Genomic DNA, 18,927 nt, shown 5'->3' with positions numbered 1-18,927 from the left:
TTTCTATTATTACAACAATATTCACTGTAATGTAACAAGTTTCATCTTCTATTCTTCTTTTTTCTCATTTAAAAACTAATCGGCTCACCTCAATAGCCAACTAGGCTGTTGCCATTTTCCGATGATATTTATCTCACCTTTTTTCCAGTGACATCAATGATAATTTCTTTCTCAAATCAAATAATATTCTTTCTTAAATTTTTGATGTAGTTTAATTAATTAGTGAAAAATTTTATTGCTAAAATACCTTCCACAAATACAAAGAACTAAACTTATATAAAGTAATACAACCCAGGTAAGCATTCGCAATAACAATGTGGAAATATACTGTTTTGAATAAAAATTCAAACATTTAGTTGGATAAATTTTGTTAAATACAAAAGCAAAATGCACAACATTCATCACATTTCCTTATAAAATAAAATAGAATAAATTAAAGGGTTATTAAACCTTTTTTTTTCCCTGTTTTTGTAAAGTATACTAATACCAGTGCAATTGCCCTTTTTGTCTCCGACACTTGGATTCATGCCACCATGGTTTCTTTTTAATTTTAATTTTAATTTTATTTTAATAAAATTATATTTTTGTTTGGATGAGTTAAAGGTTTTGATTTTGTATTTTAATTAATGAAAATAAAGAGTTCTGTTAACTTTTGTTTTAACAAAATAAAGGGTTGTACTATATTATTAAATTTTCATAGATGGAAATAGTTGACTGAGATTGTTAGGGTTCCGAGAATAGTTTCATGGATTAAATAAATGCCAAAAATAATAAATACATATTAATATAAGTTCAAAGAGGTTAGATGATGTTACTTTATTGTGTTTTATTAGCATGATAGTATTTACAATTTTATATTGTCTACTAACATGATAATTTATTGGTATTGTAGATGTCGTCTATTAGTGATAATAGTGGGAATTTTGTGGCTTAACTATCAACTAAGGACCTTAAATGTGTAAATTCTACAAATACTAGAAAAAATGTTTTTGATAAGTGGGATCATTTCACAAAAAATGATTGTGAAAATAAAGATAATATTATAGCTTCATATAATTATTGTGGGGTCATCATTGCTTATCCTAGCAAAAGTGGTATTAGTTTTTTACGTAACTATTTAAGTAGATGTAAAAAAATATCTTTTGAATGTGGCAAAAAAACGACAAAAGATTTTAATATTTCAAAAACACACACATGATCCCTCAAGTGGTGTTGAGGCTACTTTAATACATCCTTCACCACTTTACTCTTGAAAATTTGATCAAGATTTAATTAGACATGTTGTGACAAAAATGATCATTATAGATGAATTACCTTTTAGGTTTGTGGAGTGAAAGGGGTTTCATGAAATGATGAGTGTGGTACAACCTAGGTTTCAAGTTCCTTGATGTATTACTATGACTATAGATTGTTTTGAAATTTTTGTTAAGGAAAAAGAAAAGTTGAAGAATTTCTTTGTTAAATTCCCTCATAAAGTTTGTCTCACAACTAATACCTGGATATCTTGTCAAAACCTCAATTACATGTGTCATATGGCTCATTTTATTTATGAGGACTGGAAACTAAATAAAAAGATTCTAAATTTTTGTCTTATTTTGAGTCATAAAGGTTTACCTATCGACAAAATAGTTAAGAGTTGTTTACTTCAAAGGAAAATTTCTAAGATACTTATCATAACTGTTGATAATGCAAGCTCTAATGATATAAAACCAAATTATCTTAAACAAAAGTTAGAACGTTGGAACAGTAATGTATTGAATAGTGACTATCTTTATATGAGATATTGTGCAGATATATTAAGTCAAATTTTTGTTAAGGAAAAAGAAAAGTTGAAGAATTTCTTTGTTAAATTCCCTCATAAAGTTTGTCTCACAACTAATACCTGGATATCTTGTCAAAACCTCAATTACATGTGTCATATGGCTCATTTTATTTATGAGGACTGGAAACTAAATAAAAAAATTCTAAATTTTTGTCTTATTTTGAGTCATAAAGGTTTACCTATCGACAAAATAGTTAAGAGTTGTTTACTTCAAAGGAAAATTTCTAAGATACTTATCATAACTGTTGATAATGCAAGCTCTAATGATATAAAACCAAATTATCTTAAACAAAAGTTAGAACGTTGGAACAGTAATGTATTGAATAGTGACTATCTTTATATGAGATATTGTGCAGATATATTAAGTCTAATTGTAAAAGAAAGGTTAAAAGATATGGATGACTTCATTTTTAAAATTTGTTCCACTATAAGGTATATAAGGTCTTCTCCAATGAGATTGAAAAAGTTTAAAGATTGCATAAATAAGAAAAAACTAAAAGTAAAAGTCTTTGGCTCTTGACGTTGAAACAAGATGGAACTCAACTTATTTGATGTTGGATGTGGCTATAAAATTTTTGATACATGTTGTAAATATTATAATCGTTAAAATGACTGATTGTGATTTAAGAATTGTTATATTAAAGGATATAATCATGAAATGAGTTATTTATATCTTATGTATTAACTATATTTAATATTAAATCATAGTTAATATTATCTGTTTTACATTTTTTGAAGAATTTTTACTTTTGCCAACGAAAACTATCACTATTTATTTGAAGGATAATTGATACAATCTTTCTAGTCTCAATGTCATTTTGTCATCTTCTTAACAAGTTGCCCAATTCAATCTCATATTTTAGTATCAAGTTTTTATTTCTCTATTTATTTTTTTAACTTGTGTGTTGCTTTTTTAGTTACACAATTATTGTTTGGAAAATTTATTGAGTATATGTTTAATGTCTTGGTATGTGAAATAAATTATATTGAATTTATATTTGGGTTTAAGAGAATTTTTTAATGCTAGTTATTTTTTAAACTTATTTTCTTGGTTCAGTAATTAACTATAGGTTGAAAATATTGCCATAAAATGCAAAAATAATATGTTATCGATCTATGCCAATTGCTGTAGTTTTTCAATTTATATATATTAGTTAATTATCCTTGTTTGTACTCATTTTATAAATTAATTTTATATTTGATTGAATCATATTTGTATGTATTTATATTAAACATAGTGTCATCTAAAATTTACTTAATTTTAGTATCAAATTAATTTAATTAAAAAGTTTAGTGAAAGTTAAAATTACAAAAAAAAAAAATCATATTAGAAACTTAATTGAAATTTTGAAATATTAATGTTAAAGTTCGATTTAAGATTGGGTCACCAAACATTCGGTTCGATTTTAAATCAGTTAATGTGTAAAATGATTCGATTTCAGTTTCTAATTTTTATAAAACATAAAATTTGGTTCGGTTTACGAAATCAATTAATCGGTTCAGTTAACTGATTTTGTTCACCCCTAGTACGTAAAGCTGACTTGATACTGAACTTCATTTCTCGTTTTGGTGTCAACCTTGATAAACTATCTAGAAATTTATTGAGGTCCTCACACACAATCGGTGTTTTACTCAAACCTGGGACTAGATGTGGTAAGGGGGTCAAGTTGGCTTATGACACGATCTAAACCCCTTTTTTTTGACTTAGCTCAAAGGGGTATGACCCATTATTGTTACAGGTCATGCTAAGCCTTTGGGCTTTTTAGGCTGTGTTTAAGCCTAAAAATCAGGCCTATAGATCTTGCTAACAATGCATGGGTTTGAAATTTAAAAAAAGAAAAAAAAATTTAAAGAATTAAAAAAAAAATTGGCAACAACTATTAGAAGCAATTTTTTTCTATATAAACTCTTTCCTCCTTTCATAAAACATAATTTACCAATTTCTCTCTATGTTTTCTAAATTTAGAGATCAATGACATATAATTTATGCGTTTCATGTGTGTAACGATAATCTCTACACTATAGATGGTCGTTCATGATATCTAAAGTGCACAAAACAACTTGCAAATACAACAAAAATAGTTTATACGCCTTATACCTTGCCTTCTAACATCTTCCAACGAATTATGTCCACACTTAAGTACATAAACTTTGTCCCAAATGCAAAAACTCATCATATAACACAATAATATGATAAACTATTGTAATCAATCCAAACATAAACATATTCCTCCATAGAACAACTTTGCAATAAATAAATTATTAGATCAACATTGACATCACAATATGAATAATCATAATCTACACATGAATTTACATATACATTATATCCAATCTAAACATCACTATAACCAACTATATCATAATATCATTCTCGAAGCAACTAACATTCACAAACACTTAATCCTTACTTTGGTAGAGGAAAACCTCGATTCCTCACTAACCACAAATCAATTGAAATCGTAGGAAAGCCTTACTGTTTCTTCTAGCTCCCGAATTTGGGCCTAATTATCTCTTCTTCTTCTCTCTCCTTTTGTCATCGCTTGCTTGCTGGAAAACCTTGTTGGAGTTGCTACTAGAAACATTGGAATATCAGCTCAAAACTTTCTCTTATTTTTTAAAAGTGTGTATATTTGAATTAGAATATAGATCACTAAAACATAACTAATGTGTCTTATTTAAACTCTCCTTGCATAACACCATAAATAAACATTCATGCTTCACATGGATGACTGTGTATCACTTAATTTCTTTGACGTGGCAATTATCCACTCAACTAACATAACAAGCGACACACGAGCATCCTATCCCATGCATATTCGTTCATCAACTTAAATTCACATAATTTAATTTATTCCATCTTAACTAAACCATAATCATGCTTAAACATAAAAAATTATATGTAAAATAACTATTTTACCCTTGAGACATACCTATGAATATTACTCACAACTAGTAAAGATGTTTCATCATAGTCACTTTCATGATTTTATGTGAAATCTTTTAGCAAATGTTTGTGTCTTATAGATATGCATGTTACTTTCCATGTTAGTCATCTTCTTAAAGACTCATTTACACCCTATAAGTCTTATCCTTTTGAGTGGATCTACCAAAGTCCATATTTGGTTTTAGTACATGAAGTTTATCTCGAATTTCATAACTTTAAGCCATTTGACAAAGTCTAGATTTGATATAACATCCTCGTAGGTCATAGACTCGTCATTGTGGATGACAAATATGTCACTAAGTTGAGTCATAAAGTATACAAATCTCTTGAACTCGTAATGCACTCTACTAGACTTACGTAACTTTTGTTTGTATTATCACTATGTGTCGTATTAAACTCATATATAAACATTTCATATTTTTTTCTTATCTAAATTTTATTGTTATATTATTTACAAATGTACTTTCCCATGTATTTGTTGTATTGTACTTGTATAATTTTTATGCTATTTTTTTAGTTTTGTATCAATCAGCTAGGGTTATGGTAAGTTGCAATGTTGAGTTACCAAGGCAACTGAAAGGAAGATAACGTGAGGTTGGTGAAAATGTTTTCTGTTTTTTAATTAAAAATAGTCTAAAATATTAAATAGGTTCACTCAAATTGTTTTTGAATAATTTCATCAATAAAATAAGTATTTGCACAAAATTTATTTTTTATTTAGGAGGTGTATGATTTGAGATACAGGTGACAATAGGTTATGCCGAGCTGGGCTAACTTCAACACAACCCACTGTGTCTGCTAGTCGTATCAGGCCAAAACTTTCATATTAATGAGCCTTATGGGTTTGGTTGGTTCAATCCACAAAAATAATAAAGCTTGTAACATAGTCTGCACTTTAAGGGGTTGTGTTGTGTTGTGTTGTGTTGTGTTGAGCCTTTAACGGATTGACCTATGGGCTTTTAATAAGGCAACTAATTAATTTTAATAAAAATAATTTTTTATTAAATAATTTTTTTAAAACATGTTTTCTAATAAAAGAAAACATGTTAGAAAAATTGAATTTTGATGAGAAATAAGACAAATTTATCTATAATGGATGAGTTAAATTTTTACAATCAATCTCATTGTGAGATGTCAATGGGCCGGGCTGGCTCCGATTCGGCCCATCGGGCTAATGGGCCGTGTCGGGCCTAAGACCCAAACAGTAACGGGCCTTCGGGCCGGGCCGGCCCATTAAAATATAAAGGCCCAAGGCCCGGCCCATATAATAACGGGCCTTAATCGGGCCGAGCCGGGCTTTAATGGGGTCAGGCCGGGTTGGGCTTTAATTGGGCCGGCCCGGCCCATTTAACCAATTTTTTTTTTAAAAAATTTTAATTAACATTTTTTAACATAAATTGTTTTCAATAATTAAAACCGATAACAGTATCCCGAATATTTTATTTATAACCCCTCACTTGTGACGGAGGAATACCGTAGTTATATGATGAAAAATATTATAAATTGATAACATAGTATAAATAAATTAATTTATATAGGTATAAATTACAAAACATAAATAAAATATATCTACTATATAATATTTATCTATTCATCTTTTATATTTAAATCTCTGAATTCTTCAAAAATAAATAATTATTATTTATGAATTTAGATATTTTTTGAAAGAGAATTAATGAAATTGAAAATATAATGCAATAATTGAAATTGAGTGATTAAAAGATTTATAAATAAAAGTGAAAATAAAAGGAAATAAAATAGATTTATTTAAAAAAATTTTGTAGAGGCTCCTGCCTGGCAGAAGCATAAATCTGCTTCTGCCAAGGCAGAAGCAGACCAAGGCGGCAAGGCAGCAGAAGCCAAGATTTGCTTCTGCTGCCTAAGAAAAAAAAAAAAAAATATATATATATATATATATATATATATAAACAGTACCGGGCCGGGTCAGGCCAGCCCATGGGCCTAATATTAAAGCCCTAGGCCCGGCCCGACACTCTACAGTATCGGACCGGGCTTTATCATGCCCGGGCCTTTTTTCGTGCTTCGGAGGCCCGGCCCAATTGACGTGTCTAATCTCACATATCTAGAATATCCAGAACTTAAGATTGGTTGGAATTTAATTTGATTGGAACTTGTTATTTTGCTTTTATTTATAACGGATGAAGAAATTTTTTGGATTCTATTTTTCAGATGTGGAACACTTTCGGACTTTACATTTTGCAAAAGTGTCATATATCTTAAAGATACACTCTAACAACTTCCTTTACCGACTATAAATAAAAATTACTATTAAAGTCTAATCAAACTTAAGTTTTAATTATCTTACATAGATGAAATTAATCCATAAAACTTAACTAATTTCTTATGAGTGTAATTTTTTCATTTATTATAAATTTATAATTTTTTATATTTTAATTACTATTTAATTTTTTAATTTTTTATTTTTTTGCATGACCTATTACAGTAATGGGTTGTGTTGGATCGACCCATGAACCTTATTTCCATTCTCACAATCTAACCCAAAAGGTCTAAGGGCTTGAAAATGACTTGTTTAGTAGCCAAATGTTCCCTCATAAGCTGAATCAAATAAAAAGGGCTTGGGCTGGGTTTTGGATCGACCCAACCCCTTGACATCTTTAATTTGAGATAACATTTGATTACTTTAGTATTTTATCTTATATTACTGATATAATATATAATAATGGTAATTTACTATTTTCATTAACGTAGTCGTTTTAAAAAAAGTGAGCATCTAGCCTTTCTCCATCAAATTTAGAATATTTTAATTTCAAGACGAATTTTTTTATCATAATAAGATTAAATGTTTTAAAAAAGGCCAAACGACTATTTCCCACCCAAGGTTTGATTTTTTTCTCAAATTTCCATCTTTTAACTATGGAAACACCAAACACCCACCCATAACCGGTTAGATTTAACAAAACCCTAATGGTGGTAAATTTAATCTCATTTTCCCCCCTAAAATTTTAAAAACTAACATTTTTTCCCTAAGCTAAGTTTGAAAAGATCGCATTCCCCCCTTTAGGTTTATTTCCAAACCCTTTCACTTTCTCCGGCGCCATCACCGGCCGTCTTCCCCTCCCGACGGTTTCTCTTCCATCGACGACCCCCCTCAACTCTTGCACTACGCATCCGATGCAGAGAGAAGTCGTTTGGGAGATCTCGTCTTCGTCGTCTGGGAAGACGATCGTCTTCCCAGAGGACGACGAGTCATCTCGTCTTTGTCATCTGGGAAGACGAAGAACTTCTTCCCCGACGAAGTTCTTCATCTTTCACGGCTTCTCCGACTCCGATCGGACGTCCAAATGAGAGGAAAGTGATCGCCGGAAGGAGAGGATGCTTCGGGAGGGAGGGGCCGTCGGCAATGTCGCCGGAGATTTCAAAACTAAACCCTAGAGTGAAACTGCGATTTTTTAAAACTTAGGCTGGAGGAAAATTTTAGTTTTTAAAGTTTAGGGGGCAAAATAGATTCTATTTTAGTTTATTTTTAATATTATAGAGAAAATGATAATTTTACCCTTACCACCTTTAGGGTTTTGTTAAATCTAACCGGTCATGGGTGGGTATTTGGTGTTTCCATAGTTAAAGAGTAGAAACTTGAGAAAACATCAAACCTTGGGTGGGAAATAGTTGTTTGGCCTTTAAAAAATGAACACTAATTTCTGTTCTAATAATTATATATTATAATATAATTAAATAATTTTAAAATATGCTAAAGGGGTATTTATTTAATACCATGTTTTTTATAATAAAAAATAGTACTTTTTAATTGTTTATAGGGTATATTTGAGATTTCATTAATCTGTCACTGTTAAGATTCAAAAGCAAAAGCTAAGGGGGTATACTGATGATACTTCTATATCATTGACCTCTTCGGTGGTCAAAAACCCCTAATTTTATATAGTGTACAAAGGTGTTGCACTAGGGTTTGTATTCTACTCTCTGTTCTCTGTATCGCTCAGTGGGAAGATCAGACTCTATCGGGTACTTTGTTTCTCTTATTCAATCCTTCTTTAAGCTTGTTTTACCTTTAAATCCACAATGATTAACTTTTTTATTTTTCAAAATTCTTCTCTGGGAACTTTAAATTCGCGTTATATGCTCCATTTTTTTTTGGTGTAAAAACACTAATTTATGGAGCTCAAAAGTTCTTAGAATTTTATTTTATGTTTGATATACTTTCTAATTGTTCTTACTTCTTTTGTAGAGTTGTTAGTCAGATCCGATAGGGATTGGTTAATACTTTGTTTTGCTGTTTTTAATTTAAGTTAAGTTGCGCCATGTAAGTTTGTAATTTACACCATATTTTAGTTTTGGGTTGTGAGGTTTTGGTCGTCGTCATTCTTGTGATTGTAAATTTTAATTTTTTTTTTTGTTATGGTGCAGGCAGAACGCCATATAACCGGGAGAGATTTTAATTATGGCATCTATTATTTGCTAGCATCAAACCTCCCTTCGTAAAGGCAATACTAGTTATGCCCAATATGGAAATAGAAAATTCTAATGTTTCAAGAGCAGAAGAACTCAAAATCCTTGCTAATGAAGCCTTCAAAGGTGCTGCTTTATGTTTTATTTTTATTTTTAAAGTAATGCAATTTCAATTTGATGTTGTGGTTTTTAAGCAATTGGCTTGTAATCATATATATATTTTTTGTTTTTTTAATCTGATTTTTCATCAACATCACTACTGTCAATCTATTTGATTATGCATATGGGAAAACTTGTTCCCATCGTAAGTCTCATCATTTGGCAAAACTTTTTGCTAAGAAGTGCTTGCTGCCTTTTTTATTGTTTTTTGGGCTGTGCTAATCCTTGAGGTTGACTTTTTCAGCCCGCAAGTATGGCCAAGCAATTGATTTATATTCGCAAGCAATTGAATTGAACAATGAAAATGCTGTGTACTGGGCCAACCGTGCATTTGCCCACACTAAGCTGGAAGAGTATGGAAGTGCCATACAGGATTCTTCAAAGGCTGTTGAAATTGATCCAAAATATTCAAAGGCATGCTTCATGTGCTAAAATTTTTCTGCTTTCTGTGCTTTTTTTCCCCCCTTATATTTGATCTGATGTTCTCTGAATACAGGGTTATTACAGGCGAGGTGCTGCTTACCTTGCCATGGGGAAATTTAAAGAAGCACTTAAAGATTTCCAGCAGGTATTTTTTTGCCTGTGTTCTCTGATCACCACAGTAGTCAGGGTTGTTTTTATTTACAATCTATGGTTTGATCTTTTTGGAGTTGTTAGGCAATCAATTATTCAATATTTAATTTTGCTTTTGAGTATTTGACCCATATTCTTGTAACTCAAAAATTTTCAAACTTTTGCTTAAATACCTCTTGACAACCTGTTTCAACACAATTGCTTGCTCCTAGATAACTCTTTATGTCACCTTTTTGTGTGCATAATTATGTAGCCAAAAATTTATCATTTCTCTGTATTCCATACAAACTTCAAATTAATTCCTTTTTCTCATCAGAGCCAAAGATATAACTACATCATTTTTTCCCCATCTATATAGGTTTCTGTGCATGACCAAGTTTGATACTCACTGTCCTTAGAAAAATTGCCATGACTACGTAATTTATGATGCCATCAGCTTGCATTGCGCTTATGCAACTGATTTCTTAATTGTTAATTAGGAGAAAGAGTATTAAGTTTTTGGAACTCCTCTTATATATGAGTTTAACGAACTCTGCTGTTCATCATTATATCATAAATGCATAAACAATTGTACCCTAGTAAAAGTGTTTTTTTTTTAACTTTTTACTTTCAATGCGCTAGTAAACCTTTCTCTATTTAGTCTTTGGTGCATTGAATTGCCTTCAATGTTCCATTCTTGAGGTTGTAATTGGATAGTCTTATCTATATGAAAGTTTTGCAATACAAGTTTTTCATTTGAATATATGACAACTTAGGTCAAGAAACTCTGTCCCAACGATCCTGATGCTGCCAAGAAAGTAAAAGAATGTGAAAAAGCAGTAAAGAAACTAAAATTTGAAGAAGCAATTGCTATACCTGAGTCTGAAAGGCGACCAATAGCTGACTCCATCGACTTTCATTCTATAGGTACTTATAATTTTCTTTTTCTTTTTATGTTTTTCCCTGCTGGATTTTATTTGACTATTTTCATTAGATTGTCATTTGATGGTTCCTTTTGTATGTGTTTCAAAAAATGGCAGCTCAATGTTGTTGTAAAGTTCATTATATTTGCTGCTGATTGATGTTGATAATATTTTTTTGTTGTGATGTTTGCCAGCATTTCTGCTATATGGAATGATAATTGTTCATTATTGTCATTGTCAAGTCAAAAAAAAAAAAAGCTAAATGCTGATGTTAACATGATAATATTTGAAACATACTGTGAGGGTTAATTAAAAAAATGAGATAATTTAGTTATTTCGACACCTTGTTCTCTTGAGGAAAGCTTGCTATCTATAGCGTTGATTCTTTTATAAATGTAGTGTCTGAATTTTATTATCATTATTTTTGTTACTCTTAGTAGATTGGGCTTCTATCCATCAGTGTTGTGAACTTAGGTAGCAATCTCTCTTTCTCTTTGTTTATATTCCCTTTCTTTCTTTCTTTTTATTCATTATGCCATCATTTGTTAGTTGTACCACCATTATGCCGATGTAGGTTTTTGATGGAATGGGTCTATACTATATTAGTGCTGCCATTTTGCTGATTAAGGTTGTATTATTTGAGTCCCACATAAGTAGGAATCACTAGTTAATGTATAAATATACGATAAGTAGGATTGGTTGAGTGGTGTAGCCAGCTTCCTCTTCTCTAACTTTTCCATAAATGAATCAATAAAATGTCTTTTTGCCTATTCAGAAGAGTACACTTAGTATTTCAACTTAGGGGACAGTTGATGTATATTCAATTGGGATTGGTTAAAATTTGAATTTGTATGTTCAAGACTGCAATCAGTCATGATGGACATGATTTCAGATATTAAATGGAAAGGAATGTGGCAATGTCTGAAAAGAGGGATATGAGATCCTTTTTTAACTAGTCATCTGTGGAGGGGATTATGATATAAGAAATAAATGCACAAGTCACTCTTCTTTATGGTTGCAAAACCAAAAAAGTTTATTTTGAAGGTCTTGCCGAATGTCACAAATTACACATTGAGAATTATGTATGAACAAATATATGTATATCCAAGAAAATCATGCTATTTGGAGGTACTCGTACGGACAGAGGGTAAGAAAATAACAGATCTAGTTGAGATATAATCTACATAAATTTTTAATTGAAAAAAAAGTGAAGGATTTATGAGTTACCGATGAAAGTTGAAAAAGAATGTTGTTCTGCAAATTGAGCACTAATGTTGATTTAAGCATAAAAGATGTTCTGCAGAAAGTGGACAAAAGTGATATTGAATAAAAATAAGTATATTTATTTCTATTAATTAAATTTGTTATTCATTAAATATTAATTCTATTATTTTTTAATATATTTTACATAATAGGGATGAGCCCCGGTTCATCATCTGTGCCCACCCGAGCAGTCATAGTGGCAGTGACAGCAGCAATTATGGCAGTGATGATGGTGGGGCCAGCGATAGCCACAACAATTGCTGGAATAGTGGTGGCAGTGCTGATGGTCCTAGGGGCTTATTGGTGGGGTGGCTGCAGTGTTTGTGGTGTTTTAACAAAGAGTCGAAAACTTGAACTAGGTTTGAGCTCAGAATAAAATAAGTAATTGAACTAGGCTCACAAGCCATTTTTTCATAATTTTCCCAATTTAGAAAATCCTCATTTTAGTAGGTAATTGGAGAATATATTCATCAACTACAAATGCCCTCTTACGGTGTAGTATAGAAAAAGCAACTCACGGCTTGACCTTCTTGTAGAACCGTGAATGACATTACATAACATCTGGAAGTATTTTCTCTGGTAATACAGGGTTTTTTTTCCCTAAATTGACCTTTTTAAAATCTGAGAATATTGTAATAAAAGAAAATGAATAAATGTCCTTTAAAAGAATGATAGAAGTTTTAACTGAAGATAGTTGGCAAAGGGCATAACGCTTGGCAAAAGAATTCAGTTTCTATGTATTATTTGTATGTTATTACTTTCTTTACTGGTTACTAGTATAATTAATTGATGGAATTTATTTGTGGACATGACATTATAACTAGTTTGTAAAGTTCTGTAGAGATGTCCACTTTAAGCATTTTTTTTAATTCCATGCTTCAGTGACATACCGTTGTTATCCTAAATAATAATTCTTTAGTTGAATTCATACGGTCTAAAGTAGGGGCATGAGCAGCTTCAGACTTAAACCTTGAAATGGAGATTAATTTTTGATCTGTTGCCTCAGCTCTCAGTACTGATTGTATTACTTCTTCATGATTCCTGAAAGATCTTGGTGGTTTTTGTTTTAGTGATATTAGAACTTCATCAGATGATTTGATCCATAGATGCTGATCACATTGTATTCCTGTTTGTAGAGGTTGAGCCACAGTATTCCGGGGCAAGGATAGAGGGAGATGTTATCACTTTGGATTTTGTAATGAAAATGATTGATGACTTCAAAAAACAGAAGTGCTTACACAAACGGTATGTTTAACAGGCACAGATGGATATGAATTTAGTTCTGAAATGGTGTCTTAATCTTTTCTTTGAATGCTGCTTGCATTATTGTAGGTATGCATTCCAGATTGTCTTACAAACAAGGGAAATGTTGCGGGCTTTGCCTTCTCTTGTTGATATAAAAATTCCTGATAACAATCATTTTACTGTCTGTGGTGATGTACACGGTCAGGTAATTGCTTGCATAGTCATTCTTGAATTATGTAGTGAGTGTATACGTTGACATTAATTTTGAAATTGATGGATAACACTTACAAACATGATAATTGGCACCTATTTAGATTGCAAAGGTTGGTTGATGGAAAATGTCATTCTGAACCACCCTGTTGTGAGCTTGCCAATAGAATGGTTTGTAAATTTGTTAATATACTATTTTGGATAAGTGATGGATGGAGTTCTATCACAAAATTTGGTAAATTTAGATGTAAATATAAAGGATTATTCATAATATATTTGTAGTAATTTCCCAGCCAAACAATGTTTTTGGTTTTTACCTCCAATTAACCTTAAGGTTTCCTGAAAACATTTCTCAAAATAGAATGATGAATTGATGATCACATAATCATTCTGTCAAAGTTCTACCATGTATTTGTTTATTTTCTTGAAGAGTAAAAATGGGTGGTTGTATGTGTTTAGATCAAAGATGGGTGGTATGCCTCTAGATTATAGATTATCTGGATATACTTCAATGAGTAACGTGCTATTCAACTTTTAAGATTCTGCATGTGTCTTATCTGCCTATTTACATCCCTGCACTCGTTTGAGTAATGAAATGTAGCTATAGTCTATTGCCAGATCGTTACTATTGCGTCTTATCATAAAGCATTTTGGCATCTTTGCTTTCTCATGTTTTCTATCTGGTTTATATTTCATTATAATAATCGTCCTGAGAAATCTGTTATTTTGCTTTTAAAGTGATGTGCAATTGGTTGTTATCATATTATTTCCATCTAGAGCTTGGTGCACTTATTTGTGTACATATGTTTGCGATACTTGCAGTTCTATGATCTGTTAAACATTTTTGAGCTTAATGGGCTTCCCTCAGAAGAGAATCCATATCTGTTTAATGGTGACTTTGTGGATAGGGGATCGTTTTCTCTGGAGGTCATCCTCACATTATTTGCCTTTAAGTGCATGTCTCCATCAGGTAAACCTTCTTTGGCTTTTGTGTTTCTGGTATTCAGCCTCAGCTTTCTCCAAAGATGTTTTCTTGTTCCTGGCTTGAATGACTGGCCAGTTGTAAGAGATTTAATTTAATGATTCTTTTTGTTTGATGTTCAATTTGAACCAAGAGAATTGTTTATGTATCTTGTTGAATGGGCATTAATTGCTGTGTTACTTTTCCTGTTCTGTGAATCTGTTTCTGATTATGGTGTGTTTCTGACCGGTAATTCATTTTTCACATTGCATTATTTAAATGTGGAAAATTTTCAGCTATATATCTTGCAAGAGGAAATCATGAGAGCAAGAGCATGAATAAGATATATGGCTTTGAGGGTGAGGTCCGATCAAAGTTGAACGAAACATTTGTGGAACTCTTTGCAGAAGTGTTCTGTTCTTTACCTTTGGCTCATCTACTAAATGAGAAGGTTTTTGTAGTCCATGGAGGTCTTTTTAGTGTTGATGGTGTTAAACTGTCTGATATTAGGGCAATTGATCGTTTCTGTGAGCCTCCTGAGGAAGGTATGCTGCCAATTTAATATATTTTATTGTTATTGCTTCCTTGTGTTTATTTTATTGCCACGGACAGACTCTTTGCTAATCTGATAGGGCATAATATTTTTTTCACAATTGTGTTTGCAATCAAAGCAAGAATGATTTTCCTATGTCATCATAACAAAAAATTTGGAAGAGAAGAATTGTAAAATTTGTCAATTGTATTATTTTACTAGTGATGACAGTAAGAATGATTTCCTATGCTATCATCTAATATTAAATAACTTTGGAAGAGAAAAGAAGATTGAGTGACAAGTATGAGTGAGCGGATAGGAATGAGAGAAATAGCAGAATTTGCTATTGGTCTCCTTTGAGATACATGTTTTCCACTAAGTGATCTTGAGGGACATCTTTCTTCTTTATTTAAAAGATTATAAGGCTATGTTTTCTTTAGTTCTATTATTTTCTTTGTGCCTCTTGCTTTATCTTCACTTTTCAGTTTCACATGTGGACCCTGGTCCATCTAATTTTCTGAAATACTTTGTCTTTTTATCTTTTGGTAAAATTTTTTGTTTTCTATCAAAGAAGTGGGAGAATTGCGTGGCACATGTTATGTAACTGGAATATGGTATGTTGGTGTCTCTTTTCTACAACTTAAGTATATCGTACTCCAATTACATTTTAAGCAATGCATCTATTTTCTTACAGCGATTTAGCTTTTATGTTGGGTCACAGAATGGCTGGCCGTCCTCCCTTTCCCATAAATCCTGAGAGTTTCAGAAGAAGGCTGGAAGGGTAGTATTAATTTGGGAGTAAAAAGGATTCTCAAAGCACTATGAATCCCAAAAGCTTGAGCCGATAAGAGATGGCCTGACAATAATGGTTTAAACGTGAAGACACCATCTTACATGTGTACTTAAATTGAGTCTGTGGACTGGTCACATGAATTCGAAAAACATGTTGATCTTATTATATGCCTGTTTTGATTTTTAATATAATTTAAATTTATAGAATTGAGGAATCTTTAAGATTCCAACACAAAATATCTTGATATAATAGTGCTTAACATGATGTTGGCAAAACCATAAATCCCAATAGTGACCCTATAATTGTATTTAAGACCTTAACAAGGACACTTATATTCCAACTTTGTCTATTTCATGCATTTGTTGACCATGCTCTTTAGTTGACTTTGTCCTTTGCTCTTACCATGCTCATTTTGCTCATCTGATTTTCATTAGGATTGATGTGTGAGCTGCTATGGAGTGATCCACAACCTCTTCCTGGAAGAGGTCCCAGCAAACGAGGAGTGGGTCTTTCTTTTGGTGCTGATGTGACAAAAAGATTTCTGAGGGATAATAATCTAGGTAGCTTACTATTGTCTATAAAACCTAGTAGTTTTTTACTGCTTTCTGTAGTGCTGTTTCCATGTTAGTGCTTCACATACCTTACTCAAATGTACAGACTTAATTGTGCGATCACATGAAGTAAAGGATGAAGGTTATGAAATTGAGCATGATGGTAAACTTATTACTGTATTTTCTGCACCAAATTACTGTGACCAGGTAACTTATTTACAATTACTGGACTCTTTCTTTCTATGTCTGATATCTTTTTGACAAACTCTACCTACCATTTCAATATGTATATTACTCTAGTTTTATTTGTTTTTTATCTTGAAATAAATTTATGTCAAACGTAAAGTCTTAACATTTTCAGATTAAACTGGAAGCTATGAACTGATGCATGGAGTGGATATACCTGACATGTTTTTGAACATATCATAAAGTAGGGTACATTTAGGAAACATAATATATTAAAGTACCTGAAGATCCCATTTGTATATGACTTATCTTGGAGAAGCATTAAATTTTCTAGGTTGCCATTTCAGAATGTGTTGATTATTCTTTATTGAATATATATCCATTAGATATTATTGTTGAACTTTCATACGAAGTTGACAAAAAGTTTTTGATATTGCAATATGGTAGTTATGCATTCTGGAAGCTTACCTATTATAAAAATAGTTGTACTACTGTCTACTGTTTTCACAGCTGGAAATCCACTTATTCCTTTTAAACATGAAACTGGAAAACCCATAGGAAGTTCTTATGGGAGTTGAAGATATATTTTAAGTTGAATTATATGAAGTTTAGTTTTATTACAACTGCCATATTGTTCTTATTCATGTAGCATGTTTGGTTGTGGTGCTTACATTGGCTTGTAATTTGACTATTGCAGATGGGTAACAAGGGTGCTTTTATCCGTTTTGAAGCCCCTGATTTGAAGCCAAATATAATTACTTTCTCAGCTGTGGTCAGTGGCTTCTATTTTTCCAACAATTATAATGTCTTTTACTTTTATATTTCCATATATTTTTATCATACCTTCTTCTCTTCTCAAAGGGGTGGTGGGGTGTTTTATTTTCAATAATTTTTGTACTTCGTGGAAGATAACTTTGAATTCCCATTTTTGTCTTGTGATGAACTTACAGCCTCATCCGGATGTCAAGCCAATGGCATATGCAAACAATTTTCTTAGATTATTCTCTTAATACATCTCCTTGCTGAATGGGTTGGTTGGGTATGAATTCGCCATAGATGGTCCTGTTGAAGTGCAGGTTGAGTCTGGCAGCTAGGAAAGATCCTTTACAGTTTACGTGTTGACAAATGCAGCTGCTTTCTTTAGATTTTTCTCCTCTGAAAGAGAATTTTATTTGCTTGTAACAAATTTCAGGTTAGTGTCTTTAAATGTAAGAATGGTATTGATAAGTGTTTTATTTTCCGAGTGAATTACATTTATTTATTCCCATTTTGTGATTGTAACTTTCTGATTTGTTCTTTTAATGATAATGTGGCATAAACTTGTGTTATTTATTTTTGAGCAATATTATGTGTATCTATTTTGGGTATACAAATGTGTATACACTCGTGTTATTGCGTGAGTAAGTATTACTTTATTTGTAATTCAAAATCATCCAATAACACAATAAAAAATATAAAGTATATATACATTTGTGTATTTAAAATGAATATTCATAGTTTGATTACATTACCTTTTATAATTCTCTTTCAAACCTCTAAGTTCCTGTTTGATACAGTTTGATTTTTGGTACATTTTATTGAAATAAGAGTTTAACAATGCAAAACATATTAGATTAGAATTTTTTAAGGTAATGTTTAAGTATAGATCAAATCAAATTTACAAAAAATATAAGTGTAATATTTTTAGAAATTTTATACTTAAAATAAAATCTTGAAATTATTTATATTCCATACCCCTATTCACCCAAAAGTTTGGTCTATTTCATTGATACCCTTATTTTAGAAAACCATCAATATTTTCTATGCAATCATCAATTTTAAGCCTAAAATTTATTGATCAAAGGAAAATAATGTATTATAACCTACGAATACTCTGAAGGGTTTATTATTCTTTAAATTATAAAATGCTCTCATAATCTAATAAAACCCGATGTGATTCATCTTTAGCCGCTGTACTCATTCTTTTTGTCTTCACTCATTTACTTAAAGGACTTATTGCCACCCAAGGTTTAGTTTATTGTTTACTTTTACTTGATAAAGTTAGTGAGTGGATATTAAGAGTATAATTATCATTTAACTAGTAATATTAAACAAATAAATTTTTTTCTTATTTCCCACATTAGTTTTATATACTTATAATTCATTTTCAATCTAAGTTTTAAAAAGTTATATTTTCTTCTTAGGGTTTTTCTTTTTCCTTATTCGATAACTATCTTTGTCTTTGACCGACAACCCATATTCTTTCTCCTTTGGTGCTCTTTCTCTCTCTTGAAGCAAGACGAATGTGTCTTGACTAGAGTGGCCAAAAATTGAGTCTAGATCATTGAAGAAATCACG

General features: G+C 31.3%; 1 protein-coding gene across 4 annotated transcripts; it reads left to right on the top strand.

Moving 5' to 3' along the window:
* The first annotated feature begins 8,617 nt into the window (after positions 1-8,617).
* On the top strand, positions 8,618-17,918 carry LOC123196482 (serine/threonine-protein phosphatase 5). 4 transcript variants are annotated; one of them, XM_044610537.1, is made up of 15 exons: positions 8,646-8,771; positions 8,995-9,055; positions 9,174-9,341; positions 9,619-9,788; positions 9,871-9,942; positions 10,703-10,853; positions 12,265-12,471; positions 13,249-13,357; positions 13,445-13,562; positions 14,390-14,537; positions 14,825-15,073; positions 16,288-16,413; positions 16,511-16,611; positions 17,288-17,362; positions 17,541-17,918. In XM_044610537.1, exons 3-15 carry the CDS (start codon positions 9,263-9,265, stop codon positions 17,598-17,600), a joined length of 1,665 nt encoding a protein of 554 aa, XP_044466472.1. In that variant the 5' UTR covers positions 8,646-8,771; positions 8,995-9,055; positions 9,174-9,262; the 3' UTR covers positions 17,601-17,918. The 4 variants fall into 4 exon arrangements, with proteins under 4 accessions (XP_044466470.1, XP_044466473.1, XP_044466472.1 ...); XM_044610536.1 differs by having other exon boundaries at positions 8,995-9,069; XM_044610535.1 differs by lacking the exon at positions 8,995-9,055 and having other exon boundaries at positions 8,618-8,771.
* Positions 17,919-18,927: the final 1,009 nt, after the last annotated feature.

The sequence above is a fragment of the Mangifera indica genome, chromosome 14 (assembly GCF_011075055.1).
Source record: "Mangifera indica cultivar Alphonso chromosome 14, CATAS_Mindica_2.1, whole genome shotgun sequence".
Taxonomy (NCBI): domain Eukaryota; kingdom Viridiplantae; phylum Streptophyta; class Magnoliopsida; order Sapindales; family Anacardiaceae; genus Mangifera; species Mangifera indica.
This window is presented reverse-complemented; position numbering and strand designations above follow the sequence as displayed.

Coding starts and splice junctions, on each gene's coding strand:
- LOC123196482 (XM_044610535.1), top strand. CDS start 9,263: ATGCCCAATATGGAAATAGAAAATTCTAATGTTTCAAGAGCAGAAGAA. Junction 16,414..16,510: donor TCTGAGGGATAATAATCTAG/GTAGCTTACTAT, acceptor TCAAATGTACAG/ACTTAATTGTGCGATCACAT. Junction 17,363..17,540: donor TAATTACTTTCTCAGCTGTG/GTCAGTGGCTTC, acceptor ATGAACTTACAG/CCTCATCCGGATGTCAAGCC.